This window comes from Oncorhynchus keta, chromosome 4, assembly GCF_023373465.1.
Source record: "Oncorhynchus keta strain PuntledgeMale-10-30-2019 chromosome 4, Oket_V2, whole genome shotgun sequence".
Classification (NCBI taxonomy): Eukaryota; Metazoa; Chordata; class Actinopteri; order Salmoniformes; family Salmonidae; genus Oncorhynchus; species Oncorhynchus keta.
The window spans coordinates 21,460,112-21,480,499 of NC_068424.1; the positions used below are offsets into that span (position 1 = coordinate 21,460,112).

At 42.4% G+C, this 20,388-nt stretch overlaps 1 protein-coding gene across 1 annotated transcript in view; it reads right to left on the minus strand.

Moving 5' to 3' along the window:
* Nucleotides 1–20,388, minus strand: part of LOC118370799 (activin receptor type-2B) — a 67,545-nt gene that overhangs the window by 15,878 nt on the left and 31,279 nt on the right. Inside the window, exon 2 of the mRNA XM_035755953.2 lies at nucleotides 2,208–2,415. Within this exon, the coding sequence (XP_035611846.1) occupies nucleotides 2,208–2,415 (208 nt within the window). The remainder of the gene's footprint in view (nucleotides 1–2,207; nucleotides 2,416–20,388) is intronic.

Consider the following 20,388-nt stretch of genomic DNA (forward strand, 5'->3'; position numbering starts at 1 on the left):
CGTCAAAGGGAAATGTTTTGGTCTAGGGTAGCGAAGAGAGCGCCTCCGCTTTCTATTGACTTCAGTAGTTCAGAGGGAATGTGGTTATACCCTATGAAGGGTTGTGTTCAGAACGCCATGAAAAGCAGTGAAACAGAAAGGTTCTACCTGAAACTGTCCAATCAGAAACGGTTCTTATATTTTCCGTTACCAGACGTTTTAAAAAGCTTTGCTACAGTGTGCCCTACTGAACATGACCCTGGAGACAGAACTAGATCCTATATGACCTGCTCAGATACCTAACTAACCCTTAGCTAACCACCCCCCTCCGTTCCCTTCCCTTACTATGCAACGCTCACACTATTGGCCTTGGTCTGATGCGGGGCCCACAGCGAAACGACTTATTGACCTCTGTGGAGGAGAGGACTGGCGGTGTCGCCATGATTCTGCTGGCGCCAGGCACATCGGCAGCGTCGGGCCATGTCAGCAATGTGGCGGCCTGGCGGGTCATTGGGCAATGTCCTCTCTCCTCAGAGAGCCAGAGCCAATGGTGAGGCCAGCCAGTCGCCCCTGACAACACTGAAAGGAGGCCGGGATTAAGGGCTGCTTAGCCTTGTGAGAGTCTCCTCAAGCTGTCCCGATAGGAACTCAAAACTCCCATAAGAAACATGCTTGTAATCATGATGGAATTAAGATTGACATTTGAAGACATCATTGTATGTCTAGAGAAGCGGGATCACACTGAGATAACTGTGGCCTCCAGGATCAACTTAAATGCTTTACTATTTCAATGCATTTATATCAATGCATTCGAGGAACCTGGATCTTTAATCCCGCAGGGTATTAATGTACACAATTCATTCAGAGCAGGTCGGACCACCTCACTGGTGTCGGCAAAGTAACATCCCTTTACCTAAATCTAATCTACAACAGTCGTGAGCGTTTAAAAAAAGCTTTCAGACTTAAGCCTGTCACTCAACACACTTCAGTGTTTGGTATTTCAAACATGCACCGGAGACTCTACTCGTCTGCTATTTTAAGAAGTGGTGACCTCTAGTTTTAAGCAATCTCGAATTGCTGCCGTTGCGTTTCAGATCAGTCATTGTTGCTGGCCCACTTTCACATCATGAGGGATCGGGGAATCGTGTCATAGATAGCGTCCCACTATAATAAAGGCAAACACAGTTTTAGAATTGAGCTTTTAGAAAACGTCTGGTTAAATACCTCAAAACAAAAGCCATTAATGCATTGGTACCTTGGCTGTTCTCATGCAACACTACAACATGTTTTTCAGCTTTTATACAAATATCCTGCAGAAACATTTTAGAGTTGATCATTCAAACCATGTACACATCCACACAATATTTGTCTCGCTCTTTAAACAATGCAGTGGACTGGTCCTAGTCAAAACTTAAGGCACTTTGCTCCTCTCTAATGTGTATCTGGGGAGAAGTGACTGTATTCAAGCTTCTTATCCGGATCCATTTATTCAATGATTTCTCTTGGTCTCGGGAGCAAGGCCAGAAATAGATTGCAATGGCAGCAGGCAAGTGGTAGACAAATCTAACGCACCACTCCGCCTGACTTCTCCCGAGACGTTATCGAGACGTTATCGAGCATTATCCCGCCAGGCGCGGGATAATTTAATATTCCAGTTTGACAGAGAAACATTTAATATAGAGTCCAATAATGCTTCCGATAAACGAAATGAAAACCAAAAAAATGTTGGTAATGCGAGCAAACGTCAGAGACTACCTTGTGTGAGTTTGCACACACATGCCAGCTGTGAAGTCAATGCAGTAATGAGTGAATGACAAATCCAACTGTGTTTTAATGATGTTTTATATATGGTGATATCTGATGTTTAGATGAACAGTCATTATCATACTTTAACATTTGTTGAGCCTTTGATCACACTGGGAAAATGAAACATTTGAAACCAAACATAGAGGGGGACACAGATTCTACCTCAGCTCCACACCAGGGACTGTTTTGATTAAGCGTCTCAGAGTAGGACTGCTGATATAGGATCAGTTGCCGCCTTTAGAACTTAATGGAATATTGTTATATGGGCAGGGGGGACCTGATGCTAGATCAGCACACCCATCCCGAGAAACTCTTTGTGAATACAAGGACCCTAATATTTTAGGCGGAAGAAGGCAGAGTTTATCGAATGTACAATACAGATTTATTAAATAGTTGATAGGCACAACGGTAGGAGATTCTACCTGTCATAGCAGTTGAAGTCATCCAGCCAGCAGCCCTTCTTCACCAGCTCTATGGTACCCGAGTTGTTTCGCCATGAGGCGTAGCAGTGCGACCGCTTGTCCTTCTCACCCTCGCAGCGCTCTACCCCACTCTGGTTGGTCTTTTCAATCTCATAGTTGATGTTATAGAACAAGCACTCCTGTGTGTCCACCTCTCCATGGCTTGGTCCTGTCAGACAGAAAGACGAGGTGCATTAGTTTGGTCAAGTATCATAGTGGCACTGTAACAGGGGTAGAACACACCCTGTAACAGGGGTAGAACACACCCTGTAACAGGGGTAGAACACACCCTGTAACAGGGGTAGAACACACCCTGTAACAGGGGTAGAACACACCCTGTAACAGGGGTAGAACACACCCTGTAACAGGGGTAGAACACACCCTGTAACAGGGGTAGAACACACCCTGTAACAGGGGTAGAACACACCCTGTAACAGGGGTAGAACACACCCTGTAACAGATGGTTAAACACACCCTGTGACTGATGGTTAAACACACCCTGTGACTGATGGTTAAACACACCCTGTGACTGATGGTTAAACACACCCTGTGACTGATGGTTAAACACACCCTGTGACTGATGGTTAAACACACCCTGTGACTGATGGTTAAACACACCCTGTGACTGATGGTTAAACACACCCTGTGACTGATGGTTAAACACACCCTGTGACTGATGGTTAAACACACCCTGTGACTGATGGTTAAACACACCCTGTAACAGGGGTAGAACACACCCTGTAACAGGGGTAGAACACACCCTGTAACAGGGGTAGAACACACCCTGTGACTGATGGTTAAACACACCCTGTGACTGATGGTTAAACACACCCTGTGACTGATGGTTAAACACACCCTGTGACTGATGGTTAAACACACCCTGTGACTGATGGTTAAACACACCCTGTGACTGATGGTTAAACACACCCTGTGACTGATGGTTAAACACACCCTGTGACTGATGGTTAAACACACCCTGTGACTGATGGTTAAACACACCCTGTGACTGATGGTTAAACACACCCTGTAACTGATGGTTAGAACACACCCTGTGACTGATGGTTAAACACACCCTGTGACTGATGGTTAAACACACCCTGTGACTGATGGTTAAACACACCCTGTGACTGATGGTTAAACACACCCTGTGACTGATGGTTAAACACACCCTGTGACTGATGGTTAAACACACCCTGTGACTGATGGTTAAACACACCCTGTGACTGATGGTTAAACACACCCTGTGACTGATGGTTAAACACACCCTGTGACTGATGGTTAAACACACCCTGTGACTGATGGTTAAACACACCCTGTGACTGATGGTTAAACACACCCTGTAACAGGGGTAGAACACACCCTGTAACAGGGGTAGAACACACCCTGTAACAGGGGTAGAACACACCCTGTAACAGGGGTAGAACACACCCTGTAACAGGGGTAGAACACACCCTGTAACTGATGGTTAAACACACCCTGTGACTGATGGTTAAACACACCCTGTGACTGATGGTTAAACACACCCTGTGACTGATGGTTAAACACACCCTGTGACTGATGGTTAAACACACCCTGTGACTGATGGTTAAACACACCCTGTGACTGATGGTTAAACACACCCTGTAACAGATGGTTAAACACACCCTGTGACTGATGGTTAAACACACCCTGTGACTGATGGTTAAACACACCCTGTGACTGATGGTTAAACACACCCTGTGACTGATGGTTAAACACACCCTGTGACTGATGGTTAAACACACCCTGTAACAGGGGTAGAACACACCCTGTAACAGGGGTAGAACACACCCTGTAACAGGGGTAGAACACACCCTGTAACAGGGGTAGAACACACCCTGTAACAGGGGTAGAACACACCCTGTAACAGGGGTAGAACACACCCTGTAACTGATGGTTAAACACACCCTGTAACTGATGGTTAAACACACCCTGTGACTGGGGTTAAACACACCCTGTGACTGATGGTTAAACACACCCTGTGACTGATGGTTAAACACACCCTGTGACTGATGGTTAAACACACCCTGTGACTGATGGTTAAACACACCCTGTGACTGATGGTTAAACACACCCTGTGACTGATGGTTAAACACACCCTGTGACTGATGGTTAAACACACCCTGTGACTGATGGTTAAACACACCCTGTGACTGATGGTTAAACACACCCTGTAACAGATGGTTAAACACACCCTGTAACAGATGGTTAAACACACCCTGTAACAGATGGTTAAACACACCCTGTAACAGATGGTTAAACACACCCTGTAACAGATGGTTAAACACACCCTGTAACAGATGGTTAAACACACCCTGTAACAGATGGTTAAACACACCCTGTAACAGATGGTTAAACACACCCTGTAACAGATGGTTAAACACACCCTGTAACAGATGGTTAAACACACCCTGTGACTGATGGTTAAACACACCCTGTGACTGATGGTTAAACACACCCTGTGACAGATGGTTAAACACACCCTGTGACTGATGGTTAAACACACCCTGTGACTGATGGTTAAACACACCCTGTGACTGATGGTTAAACACACCCTGTGACTGATGGTTAAACACACCCTGTGACTGATGGTTAAACACACCCTGTAACTGATGGTTAAACACACCCTGTGACTGATGGTTAAACACACCCTGTGACTGATGGTTAAACACACCCTGTGACTGATGGTTAAACACACCCTGTAACAGGGGTAGAACACACCCTGTAACATGGGTAGAACACACCCTGTAACTGATGGTTAAACACACCCTGTAACTGATGGTTAAACACACCCTGTGACTGATGGTTAAACACACCCTGTGACTGATGGTTAAACACACCCTGTGACTGATGGTTAAACACACCCTGTGACTGATGGTTAAACACACCCTGTGACTGATGGTTAAACACACCCTGTGACTGATGGTTAAACACACCCTGTGACTGATGGTTAAACACACCCTGTGACTGATGGTTAAACACACCCTGTGACTGATGGTTAAACACACCCTGTGACTGATGGTTAAACACACCCTGTGACTGATGGTTAAACACACCCTGTGACTGGGGTTAAACACACCCTGTGACTGAGGGGTAGAACACACCCTGTGACTGATGGTTAAACACACCCTGTAACAGATGGTTAAACACACCCTGTAACAGATGGTTAAACACACCCTGTAACAGATGGTTAAACACACCCTGTAACTGATGGTTAAACACACCCTGTGACAGATGGTTAAACACACCCTGTAACAGATGGTTAAACACACCCTGTAACAGATGGTTAAACACACCCTGTAACAGATGGTTAAACACACCCGGTAACAGATGGTTAAACACACCCTGTAACAGATGGTTAAACACACCCTGTAACAGATGGTTAAACACACCCTGTAACAGATGGTTAAACACACCCTGTAACAGATGGTTAAACACACCCTGTGACTGATGGTTAAACACACCCTGTAACAGATGGTTAAACACACCCTGTAACAGATGGTTAAACACACCCTGTAACAGATGGTTAAACACACCCGGTAACAGATGGTTAAACACACCCTGTAACAGATGGTTAAACACACCCTGTAACAGATGGTTAAACACACCCTGTAACAGATGGTTAAACACACCCTGTAACAGATGGTTAAACACACCCTGTAACAGATGGTTAAACACACCCTGTAACAGATGGTTAAACACACCCGGTAACAGATGGTTAAACACACCCTGTAACAGATGGTTAAACACACCCTGTAACAGATGGTTAAACACACCCTGTAACAGATGGTTAAACACACCCTGTAACAGATGGTTAAACACACCCTGTAACAGATGGTTAAACACACCCTGTAACAGATGGTTAAACACACCCTGTAACAGATGGTTAAACACACCCGGTAACAGATGGTTAAACACACCCTGTAACAGATGGTTAAACACACCCTGTAACAGATGGTTAAACACACCCGGTAACAGATGGTTAAACACACCCTGTAACAGATGGTTAAACACACCCTGTAACAGATGGTTAAACACACCCTGTAACAGATGGTTAAACACACCCGGTAACAGATGGTTAAACACACCCTGTAACAGATGGTTAAACACACCCTGTAACAGATGGTTAAACACACCCGGTAACAGATGGTTAAACACACCCGGTAACAGATGGTTAAACACACCCGGTAACAGATGGTTAAACACACCCGGTAACAGATGGTTAAACACACCCGGTAACAGATGGTTAAACACACCCGGTAACAGATGGTTAAACACACCCTGTAACAGGGGTAGAACACTAGATTCAGCTGCAGGCTTATTTTTGTTGGAGAGGATGGTCGGGAAGACATACTATAATTATAATAATTTGTACACTGCAAATTGACAACTAAACCCAAAAAGACATTTGAATTTGAAAATAATAATGTCATACTTTGATACACAACTCACTTTTGGCTGAATTCCTGGTTATTTTACAGTCCTTTTTTTATACCAAAACACATTTGCGTTTGGTACAACCTTCTCCAAAGTTCCACATCTAGACATAAACAATCAAAAAGATTGTCTCCCTTTAAATACAACCAAATATGCAAGTCAGGATTCAGATATTATACAAAGATCAGGACCGATCAGAAATCACAGATGACCTGTAAAACCACCCAACCACTGTGTGTCAATGTGTTTTTGTTAAAAGAAAAGTTTGCTACTGAAGCACTCTAACTGAGGCAGGGGATTCTCCGGTATCACGTAGTGTGGTACAGTAGCGGTGATTTCTGTGGCGGTGGTGGGCGTGTTTGATGAGGACATGGCTCCCGGCACGGCACCACAAATAGAAGCACCGGAGCCACCACCTTGCGGCGCACAGAAACTTGTCTCAGTTTCCTCTTTTGTCAAAACAGCACTCGAGACGTTACTCACGCCTTATTTTGATAACGGGGCAGAGGGTGAACATTTTCTGATCATGAAAGCGGAGTACGTGCCGTGCCGAAAGAGGTAACGAGAGAAGTAGAGTAGTTTAGGGGAGAGAGGGAAATAGTGAGAGTACACAGTATGCTGCAACAGACTGAAGGCAAGTGCAGCATTTGCCAGCACACAAAGCAGCACCAACGCACCTCAGTGAAGAGGGAGGGTTTCATCATCATCATCATCATCATCTAAAGCCACGGCTGTGATCAAAGAGCATGGCCGGGGGAAGTGAAGGGACAGACCTTTGACCTTTGATATTCTCTGCTACCCAGAAAGTGAGGTCATTCAGATAACCTCGTCGGTACAGAAACATAGAGACGCATTTTTCTTAGACAAAGAAACACCAGGAGAAAAGGGTTGATAATCAGGGGATATCTTTACATGGCGTTTTTGATATTGTACATGATGACTTGATGCATTTCTGAGTTTTTACCACAGGCTCAATCATTTCACAAATATGAAATTCCTATTTTTCTTTCATGCACTAATCATTTTTGGATTCCCTCCAGATATATTGAATCATTAGTATGTGAATCATTAGTATCTTTTTTCCCCTCTATATGACAAATACTGACACTAAGCCTACACAGTATATTTACTCAGCACATACAATGCATATGCTCTTGACTGAGGTCCATATCAGGATCTTGATATGCATGTTAGAATATTATACAAATATGTAAGCGGGTGCATGCGCATCAGGTGCGTCGCTCACCCCCGATATATCCCTGCATGTAGAAACTGTCCAGGTATTGAGCATATCCTAGCTCTGCATATAAAATGAAGGACATGAGTATCTGGAACATCCTTACTCCTTAGATCTAACAAAATGTCAGATATCCAGAAATGTGAATTGAAGATAAACCGTTTGGCCAAAGTCAGGGTGTTTCATTGATAGAAGAAATACTTGCTGGAAGAAGAACACATTAAAAACCTGTTGCAAACCAAATGAGCTTGAGTGGTAAAAGCCACATTTTTCAGCACCCAAAATACATTTTAACAACCGTTTAAGAGCATTGTCGACAAATCTTCACTCCATTGTTTAACAGCCAGTGGCATTAGCAGTCCATAGCAACAATTAGGGATGTGCATGAGTAATCGAAAACTCAAAAACAGACAAAGCTTGATCTTTAACCAGCAATCATATTTTTTTTTCACCAAATACTGTAAAACTATTTGGTGGATTGTGCTTTGAGGCTGCCTGAACGAGCAAGTGAAATTGTCTTGAAAACAACATTAAAATTGCTTGGACTCTAGTTTACCATTTGTAAATGTGCATTTGAGGGGCACAACCAAAAATAAACCAAGCATCACAGTTGTTCTCCCTAAATTCCCCTTTCCCCGTCTCAATTCACTGTGTTCCGAGCGTTTCCTCCACACACACACACACACACACACACAAGCTACCGTTAGGCCTACAGAAATAAATGCCTAGAAAAACGTACCTGATGGGATACACAGGCTACATTCCTTGCCAAATGACGACAGTTACATCACAAATTCAAAATTGACATGTTGACTGAAGTAGGACAATGTGTGTTACAACTCCCAAATGGCTCCCACAGCTGTGCCCCTGCCCAGTCATGTGAAATCCATAGATTAGTGACACATTTATTTCAATTTGACTGATTTGATTATAAGAACTGTAACTCAGTAAAATCTTGAAATTGCGTTTATATTTTTTTCCCAGTATAGATAAATGTGCACATATTTGTTTCCAGTGTGGGACTTGGGCTCTAAAAACATGCATTTTTAATTATTTGAGTACTCAACCAAAATGTTAGTATTCAAACAGCCACAACATTTCAAATGCTCATCCCGGCAACAATCCCCGCAGGCATAGAGGCCTCATCTCTGCATTTCCTGGAATATTACAATTGGCCGCTTGACAAGGGTGGCGTATCCTTGACTTGGCAGAGGAGTGAAAGGTCATCAAGGAGACTACCCCGGTGGTGTGTGTGAATGGAGAGAAAAGAGAAAGAAAACAGACCAAAAGAACAGCAGGAAGGAGAGCTCCTCTTCCCCTTTCCGCTGGAGCGAGGGAGTGAGAGAGGGTGAACGAGAGAGAGGAGCAGTGTTTACTATACAACACAAATTTGGCAGCACCGACTACGGCAGATGTTCTTGCCAATCTGTGCATTACTGTCGCTAGGCGACGGGAAATGTGGGAGCATACGACGTCGCCCCACTTCCCCAGACAAAGCCCTATTCAACCCCTCATTCACACACACACACACACACACACACACACACACACACACACACACACACACACACACACACACACACACACACACACACAGAGAGAGAAACACACATACGGTGTACATAAACACTAACGGCAGAGACACACACACCCCGGGATCAGTGTGAGACTGGAAATGGAGCTCGTTGCCAATGTCCTGTTCGTGTTGCTGCACGACGGGTTGAATACTTAAAACCCCGCTGCCTCAGCAATGGACCCTCATCAACATTCAGGAGCTGAATTTATAGGGTTCCATGGGGATATTAAGGCTAATGGCAATAGCAGATGTCAGGAGCAACAAAAGGAAGTATGCACTCAAAATGCCGCTCCAGACACTGGGCCTTTAAGGTGCATGTTACAACCACTGATCTCCCCCTTTACATTATGTGGGCAATATAATTTTACTGTTACCAGTTTTTCTGGCCCGTGTACAGTGGGGCTGGCAACAGCGCTTTGAGCAGGCTAATTGACAACCGTATGACATAACCAAAAGATTTAAAAAATAAAAAATATATATTTAAAGTTAGTGCTGATAATCATTGGTGGTCTTAAAAAAAAAAGACACTGAAATTGGGATGCCGTAAAAGCGAAGTCAACTAAGCCCAGGCCTCACTAGAGAGAGACGCTAGAGAGAGGCCTGCTGCTTCCTAGTCAATAGAAAAAGAACAGTGGATCATTAGAGCCAGCCAAACAGCTTTACCCTACTTCAGGAACAAAAGACAAAACCATCTGTTCTTGCACATCTTCAAACAGAACATCTTGTTCAGTACTGACTGCCTGAAATGGAGCGACTTAGCAAAAACACTCATTTCCCCAGGAAGACGGTGCAACATGTCAGTACAATGTTCAATCTTAGCTATACAGCAGCATTTTGAAGGGGGTTTGTGGCACCAATCTGAAATGGCCGAACCAAACACTGCTTTTTATCCACAGCAGTTGGTGAACCCTGGTGCGAAATAGCCACTGGTTATAGAGCAAAAACGCAATCAGAAACCAATTCACAGTCAACGGAGGCAAATTCCCTTCGAATTCCACAGTCATGAAGCACACTGGGCAATTGCAAAATCCTCTGTTAAATTAACGTATTTTCCAGTTCTCTTGTCCACATACCACACTATGAATCATCAAGGCTTGTTGAAACTTAACTACAATAACACAAACGGTTGACTCACTTATAGGTAGATGATGCATGCCAAAAAATAGATTCATCAGCTTAAATTTACCAAAGTGAATAGTGCCAAATTCAAAGATTACAGTGAAACGATTGCATTAGACTCAGAGGCACAACAAAATCAACCTAAACATTTGCCACCCCATGCGAACTCGCCATCCAAAGAACGGTTAGTGTGAGAAGAACAGCTCAGTCTAGATATCACCACGTGAAATGAACCAAACGTGTTTATCGGAACAAAAAGGCCAGAACTATGCTGTTTCACATAGCGCCGGGAATTGCCAGGGAACTCACAATATTATCATGATACTTAGGTGCTGACACGATATGTACTGCTATTCCATACTGTGATTTTATTGCGATTCAATGTTCCAAACGTATTGCTCACCATATGTCTGCTGCAGAGGGACAAGAGGAAAGCTACGAGAAATTGATCATAAAACAAAAATCGGCTACCTATTTAAAAAGATGGAGAACAAGCTATGATGGAAAAACACTGGAGTTTTGGTGCAGGTACAGCCAACTAAACGCAAAAATAATATTGCGATAGAACGATACAATATAGAGCGTCAAAAATAATAATCCCGATATGTAACATACATTTTTCTCTCCCATCACTAGTTTCTCAGCTACAGGCCTATTCCTAGGAACCATGTACCATCACAGCAATTCAAAGGGGAAGAAAAAGCAGTGGGTCTCCAACGCAGACTTACATAAAGACGGCTGGGCGGTTTGTGGGGATGAGGGGAAAAAGAACAGGGAAAGTCAAACTAATTTCATATGGCTCATAAACGGCGTCAGTCTGCACCCCTGTGCACACACACGGGGTCAGAACAACTGCGAGCAGTGCTCCCGCATTCCTTGCAAGTACCTCAGTATGTAATTAGAAGCAGAATTTGGCAAACCACAAGAAGACAGAGGCAAACACTTTATCACACAAAACATATTGAGGTCTTCTCAACTAGGCTCCGAGGCTTGTTTGCTGTATAAACAACAGAGGAATTATATTACGGCGCGTGTTCATTTTGTTGGGGACATCTGTAGCCCCGGAATGGGCTATGACTTGGACGTGGACATTTTTGGGGGGAGGGGGGCTTTACGATGACTGGGTACTCAAAGCGTTCACCCTAACAGGATAGGCTACATGGAGTATCACAACACTTGAGTCCTACATTTCCCGAACAAACCGGATAACTTTGATAACAGGCCTACAAAAAAAAGAAACCATCATGCTGTATGAAAAATATACTTACAACAAAGCCTATACAAGACACGGACACATGCTTCCAAGGACATAGGTCTCAATATCTGTAGCAAAACAGTCAAACACACTACTAGTTGCTACCAAATGCATTCTTACTTAAAAATGTCAGTCTTGCTCAACAAGCAAATGTGAGTCATATGTACAAACATCTACAGTTGAACAATAAGCACTGGGGAATTCAACCATGCTTTGGATGAAAATCTATTATCAAGCCAATAAATCCCTCAAAGATGGTCATTACCTGCCGTTGAGTTGTTGACTGTGCTAATTGTCTTGCCTCTGGTTAATGGAGAGCCTTGTATGCAGGCCTAATCTTTACTTTTGAGAGAGAGCGAGTGAGAGTGTGAGAGAGCAGCCCCTTGAATTGAGAGAGAGACAGAGATTATGTTGGATACACAATCTGTCATCACTTCCCTTTCTCTGGCTTGGGGTTTGGCTTGGGGTTTGGCATGGTGGATGGGACCACATGAAAAGCCTGCGGTTCACCCACTGTGGTTGAGACTCTTGTCTGTCAGAGTTCATTTCTAGGCCTTGAGCCCAGGCGCGTGGCTAGAGCATTGTCCTCTCACCAGCAGAACGCTTCACTGAAATAACATTACTCAACACTGTACAAGAGCCAAGGATAATAAAATGTACTCAATATTGCTGAGCTATAACATGAACAAGGTCCTGGGTATTGTGTAAATAAATAATCTATATGCCCAAATATACCCTTATAGTGCACAAGCTTCCTCTACACTCTCCAATGGGCTTTAAATGTACAAATGAGGCACCTTGATTGATCTTATATAATTTCGACAGCATTGAAGAGCACAGAATTTGCTTGAGGCACATAAGATTCTACCTAAAGTAGCTACAGTGGGACTAGCATAGCTCTACACAGGAATGGCCAGGGCAGGTTTATCACTAATAAGAATGCACATTGGTTACAATACGAATGAGACATTAACAAACCAAGGCGCATCCATATATTCTCATACATTCCTCTTTTCCAAAAGGTTTCTTAGAATTGAGCTGTGAATCCTTGACAAAATCCTGGCAAATTCTTGGTTGCCAAAACACGATATTTATTCTCTAACACTATGCTCAAACCAGACGTTCGAAAAGCATTAAACATTTATGGCAATTTAATTAGCTAGCTTGCAGTTGCTAGCTAATTTGTCTTATTTAGCTAGCTAGCTTGCTGTTGCTAACTAATTTGTCCAGGGATATAAACATTGCATTTCAGGTCAAATAAAAACTCACAAGGTCCTCTACTCCAACAATTAATCCACACATAAAATGTTAAACCGAATCGTTTCTAGTCATCTCTGCTCCTTCCAGGCTTTTTCTTCTTTAGACTTCATATGGCAATGGCAACTAACCTTCATAATAAGGTGTATTACCACAACCGACCTCAGTTCATCTTTTAATCACCCATGTGGATATAACCAATGAGATGGCACGTGGGTATATGCTTCTAAAAGCCAATGAGGAGATGGAGAGGCAGGGCTTGCACCCCGTTCTGCATCACAAATAGAAGCAACTTCCATTTTACCGCCTGGCAACGCAGATGCTCAAAGGCACACGCAAAGCAGTGTGGGTGCAATGATTGAATGACATGTATATATAAATGTATTTTGCAACGCACTTGACGCGTCCGGTTTGGGCAACATGTAAGGCAGTGGTTCCCAAACTGTGGGGCATGCAAGTGGTATTAATACATATTTTGTTATTAAGGAACTCAGTCTGGCTTCAACTTACTCTTGAAAGTTGTAATAGTAAAATGCACAAGGTGCAATTTGAAAAATGGGTAGTGGATTATCAATTTCCCTCGTCAGTCATTGAATACCGTAGAGCAACATTTCCCAGGACTAAAAACGTGTAGACCCTATAAAACTGAAGCTCCTACTCAACTCTTACTGATAACTTAGCTGAGGCCTAAATACCCAGGTCATGTTCAGAAGGACACACTTAAGCAAAACATTTTGAAACTGAAAAAGAAAATCTGTGTTATTATGGAACAAGTTCAGTCATTTTTCCATACTGAAAACAACCAAATTGTAAAACAGGGAGAGAGTCTGCATCAATCATTGGCTTTATCAAACGCTGATCTGCATATATCATGGAGATTAAGATGAATGAGAAATGTGTTCAGACGAGAAGGTACTTTGCATTGATGTGGCTATCTAGATGAAAAATGTATACCAAAACAATACAAGCTTTGAACCTTAAAATAGATATAAATGTTCGACTTTCATCAGCTCTCTTCTTCGGGCACTATTGAAGGAGTGTCAGAACAGTAAAGACTAAAACCTAAGATGTGTAGCATAGTTCCTCTGATCTAAGGGTACCAGTTGAACCACTAATCAATTAGGACATATATTAAAAGGGATAGTTCACCAAAATGATGACACTTACCATGAAAGGAGTTTGGACACGCTTTAGTTGTTTCCCTAACCATGGTCACCAACTGCTAACTTTAGCATTGTTAAGCCAAAGACCAAAAAAAGTCAATGTACCAAAATTAACATGTTTCTTAAGTAGGCCTATATGAGAGGGATTGTGCAATGCAATGACTTGGTTAGAAGACACCCTGAATTGTCTGAAATAGGCCTAGTATAATACTTAGGGCTTAGTATAACCCACACGTTTAACTACCAAAGGGCAGGCATTGAAATCTAAGGACTCTTAAAACAGATCTTAACACATCAGACACTGTACTATAGGAACAGTAATTTGCCTAGTTTAATTGCTTACTTTATTTATTTATTTGGGGGGGGGGGGTTTTAACTGCATTGTTGCTTAAGGGCTTGTAAGTAAGCATTTCACTGTAACACGGAACCCAAACCGGCTGTGCGCATGTGCCATCGTGCATGCATTTATTTTTGCCCCACCACACCAAACGTGATCACGACACGCAGGTTAAATATCAAAACAAACTCTGAGCCAATGACATTAATTTTGGGACAGGTCGAAAAGCATTAAACATGTATGGGAATTTAGCTAGTTAGCTTGCACTTGCTAGCTAACGTTACTTTGTCCTATTTGGCTAGCTTGCTGTTGCTAGATAATTTGTCCTGGGATATAAACATTGAGTTGTTATTTTACCTGAAATGCACAAGGACCTCTACTCCGACAATTAATCCACACATAAAAACGGCCAACCGAATCATTTCGAGTTCTCTCCTCATTCCAGGCTTTTTCATCTATGAATTTAAATGGGGATCGCATCTAAACTTTCATTGTATTACCACGACAACAAAGTTTGTCTTTCAATCACCCACGTGGGTATAACCAATGAGGAGATGGCACGTGGGTACCTGCTTCTATAAACCAATGAAGAGATGGGAGAGGCAGGATTTTCAGCGCGATTTGCGTCAGAAATAGGAATTACGCTCGTTGGCGTGCGCGAGCAGTGTGGGTGCAATAATTGAATAACATGGATTTCTACATTTATTTGCGACACTAGAACACGCAACGTGTCCGGTCTGGTCAGCATGTAAGGTCTACACCCATATACAGCTCATTCAGTGCGGTCTTAGTGCCAGCATCGGTTTGGTGGTAAATAGACAGCTACGAAGAACATAGATAAACTCTTGGTAAATAGTGTGGTCTACAGCTTACCATGAGATACTCTACCTCAGGCGAGCAAAACCTCCAGACTTCCTTAGATTTCGTGCACCAGCTGTTTACAAATACACAGACCCCCACCCCTTTGTCGTATCAGAGGCCGCTGTTCTATCCTGCCGAAAAAAGCGGAAATCCGTCTAGCTGTATGTTACTCATGTCGTCGTTCAACCACGACTTGGTAAAACATATGTAACTACAGTTTGTAATGTCCCGTTGGTATGATGTACGTGATCGTAGTTTGTCTATTTTTATTATTCATTGATTGTTCGTTGGCTATTTTGACCGACGGTAGATTACCCATGTACATTGGCTAATTTGACCGACGGTAGACTACCCATGTACGTTGGCTAATTTGTCCGACGGTAGATTACCCGCTCGCCATCGGATCCTTACAAGGCACCCAGGCCTTCGTCCCCGATATCTCAGTCTCTTCCTCCTAAAATGACTGGGATGAGGGCCTTGTCGTGTGTCTGGAGTAAATCCTTCGTGCCAGACTCGTTAAAGGAAAAACATTAAGTATTCTTCCAGTATGGGGTGAGTAAGCTCTTTTCGGTCATAAGAGACAGCGGCAGAAACATTATGTACCAAATAAGTTACAAAATACAATTGTCTAGGGGATTGTAAAATGGCAGCCATCTCATCCGGCACCATTATTGGACTTAAACGTCTTGTGGCTGGGGGCAGTATTGAGTAGCTTGGATGAATAAGTTGCCCAGAGTAAACTGCCTGCTACTCAGTCCCAGTTGCTAATATATGCATATTATTCGTAGATTCGGATAGAAAACACTGAAGTTTCTAAAACTATTTGAATGAACTCATATGGCAGACAAAAACCTGAGAAGAAATCCAACCATGAAGTGGGAAATCTGAGGTTGGTCGTTTTTCAACTCATTCCCTATTGAAGATAGTGGGATATTAGTAATGTTGCACTTCCTAAGGCTTCCGCTAGATGTCAACAGTCTTCAGAACCTCGTTTGATGCTTCTACTGTAAAGGAGGGGCTTATAAGGGCTCTGAGTCAGTGGTCTGGCACAGTGCCACAAGCTCGTGACGCTCGTTCACGTGAGAGTTCGCTCGCGTTCCATTGCATTTCTGAAGACAAAGGAATTCTACGGTTGGAACCTTATTGAAGATTTACGTTAAAAACATCCTAAAGTTTGATTCTATACATCATTTGACATGTTTCTACGGATTGTAACGGAAATGTTTGACATTTCGTCTGCTCCTAGTGAAAGCGCTTTGTGAGTTTGGATTAGTTTCCAAAACGCGCTAACAAAAGTAGCTATTTGGACATAAATGGACATTATCGAACAAAACAAACGTTTATTGTGGAACTGGGATTCCTGGGAGTGAATTCTGATGAAGATCAAAGGTAAATGAATATTTATAATGTTATTTCTGACTTCTGTTGACTGCTCAATATGGCGGATATCTTTTTGGCTTGTTTGGTCTCTGAGCGCCGTACTAAGATTGTTGCATGGTTTGCTTCTTCCGTAAAGCTTTTTGGAAATCTGACACAGCGGTTGCATTAAGGAGAAGTGTATCTCAAGTTCCATACATAACACTTGTATTTTCATCAACATTTATTACGAGTATTTCTGTAAATTGATGTGGCTCTCTGCAAAATCACTGGATGTTTTTGGAACTACTGAACATAAACGCACCAATGTATACTGAGATTTATTAATATAAATATGAACTTTATCAAACAAAACATACATGTATTGTATAACCTGAAGTCCTGAGTGTCATCTGATGAAGAGCAAAGGTTAGCGATGAATTTTATCTCCATTTCTGATTTTTGTGACTCCTCTCTTTGGCTGGAAAAATGGCTGTGTTTTTCCTGTGACTTGGCTCTGACCTAACAATCGTTTGTGGTGCTTTCGGCCGTAAAGCCTATTTGAATCGGACACTGGTGGGATTAACAAGAAGTCTATCTTTAAAATGGTGTGAAATAGTTCTGTGTTTGATGAACTTTAATTATAGGATTTCTGTTGTTTTGAATTTGGCGCCCTGCACTTTCAATGGCTAACGTCATATCGATGCCGTTAGCACGACCTCAGCCCTAAGAAGTTAATCACTTACCTTTGATGATCTTCATAAGACATTAATTTACTCAATAAATGTTTGATAAAGTCTCTTTATATTCCAAAACTTCAGTTTTGTTTGCGCGTTTTCTCCAGTAATCCACAGGCCCAAACGCAGTCACAACAGGCAGACAAAAAAAATCTAAATTGTATCCGTAAAGTTCATAGAAACATGTCAAACAATGTTTATATTCAATCCTCAGGTTGTTTTTAGCCTAAATAATTTATAATATTTAAACCGGACAATAACATCGTCAATATAAAAGGTAAACAAGAAAGGCGCTCTCTAGGGATTGCGTATGAAAAAGCTCTGACACTTTAGGGCCCAGTCCTTCAGACTGGTCTTACTCCCTCATTTTTCAGAATACAAGCCTGAAACTATTTCTAGACTTAATAATAATAATAATAATAATAATAATAATAATAATAATAATAAATGCCATTTAGCAGACGCTTTTATCCAAAGCGACTTATCTAGTGGAAGGCATAGGAACTGCAATTTGAGTCCTAAGTCAATGGATACTGTAATGGCATTGAATAGAAAACAAACAAAAAAATCCTAATTCCTGAATAGCAGTTCCGTTATACTCAGACACTATTTTAAGTTTTGGAAACAGTGTTTTCTATCCAAATCTACCAATTTTATATGCATACCTATCCCCTGGGCCTGAGTAGCAGGCAGTTTAATTTGGGCACGCTTTTCATCCAAAATTCTGAAATGCTGCCCCCTACCCTAGAGAAGTTACTTTTTTGGTTACTTCATGATTTCATATGTTTTATCATAGTTTTGATGTCTTCACTATTATTCTACAATGTAGAAAATAGTTAAAATAAAGAAAAACCCTTGAATGAGTAGGTGTCCAAACGTTCTCTGGTACGTTACATATATATTTTATACCTAAAGGGGCCCATAAATTCCGTGTCAAATAGCTAAATTATCCTTAGTATGACTTTTTTTTAAATCCATATGTTAGTTTATATAGCTCCACAGAGCACAAAAAAAAAAAGCAAGCAGCTCAGAACGAGAGATGGCTCCCATAAGGAAGAAGTATCTGTGCCGTGAAATGCCGACAGGCTACATATTGAAATGCCTGCAGGCTACGTATTGACAAGCCTGAGATGAGCATTTTTTGCTGCAAGTAAAAGAGGGTCTTCCAAGCCATTTGCTTGCTGTCAGACCATTGAAGAGCTTGGCAAAGTGGGTCTGTCACGTAAGCTGCGCGCTACTGTCATGTAGGTAAGTGCTATGTCCTTATAACCAATGTGACAGACTTCCAGAATGGTGAAAGCTTATAGCCAGGCTATTATACAAATAAAGCACATATTGTTTGTGCTGATATAAAGCACAAATCATAAAATGTGCCCTATATCAATCCTGTATATTCTTATTTCCATCCTAATGCTATTGTAAAGCAGTGGGTATGAGGTGCAATAAAGCAGTTTTGTCATTTAATCTGACATTGCCGCAGGGTCATATTTTCTAGGTCTACGAGGAGAAGCTCAGAGCTGTTTCAGGTGGATTTTCACAAGGTGAATTGCTGAAAGGGGGGTCTTCCTGCTCCAGTTAGCGGGTCCTGCAGGGTGTGATGGGGAGACACTCCCTTCTCTGTCTTCCCTCCGGTCGTGTAAATAGAGCACTCCATAAACTCCTGGCCTGCCCTGGAATTCCACGCCCACTTAACTCCGCTGCCTCGCACGCCCACCACTCACTCCTTTGTGGTGTTCAGCCTTGCTTAACTGGTCCTGGCCAAGTCTCATCTCTCTCGCACACACACAGTCCCATCTCTTTCGCGCTCACACACACACACACACAGTCCCATCTCTCACGCACAGGGTCTATTTCTCAGCCCTGTCTGAGCAACTGGAGAAGTCCAGTGTTGTTCTTGGCAGATGCAGCTACCTGAGCAGAGAACACATCCATCTCTGATCCCCACACTGAGCCAGTCACTTCCTGCAGAGGAAACTAGGCCACTGGATGAGGTCAAAGGCTACTCATTTGAGCGTTATATGTTTACTTCTGCACATCTGGGTGCCTAGCTAATAAAACAAGACAAGCCTAAGGCTGCAAATTGCATCACAATATGTATGACACGTGTCCTCAAAGCACTAACATACAGTTTACATGCGAAAAGATCACCCACGTTGCAAACACGAGCGTTGCAAACATAGGTATACACATACGTTATTCAATCATTTAACCCAAACTACTCGCATCTGCGTAGCCAGGCGCTAACATACAACTTGGTTCTATTTTAGACACATTGCATGTCCCACCTCTACCATCTACTCATTGGTGTGTAGCCACATAGGTGATTGAAAGATGAACGAGGTCCACACTCCTGTCCAGTTGGTGGCGGTAGTGCACCATAAAGTTGGTTGCCAACCACCATATAAAATCCACAGAAGGACGGAAAGATTTATCAAAAGAACACTAAAAACGAACTAGGTTCCCCCTTTTATTATATCTGTGGATTAAGTAGAGAACACATGATTTTGTATGACTCGACAATGGGTCAATATTCTACAACGATCCAGCAAAAAATAACATTCATTTTCAGGTAAAATAACAACCCCATGTTTATTTCCCAGGACAAATTATCTAGCAACAGCAAGCTAGTTAAATGTCCATGTATGTTTCAACCTGTCCCCAAATTAATATATAGTTGGCTCACATTTGGATTTAGTATTTTAACCCGAGTTTCAAGAATGCGCCTGGTCGGGATTGGAAAAAAAAAAATCAACATGTGCACGTGATGAGCCAGACTACATGGAGTGTAC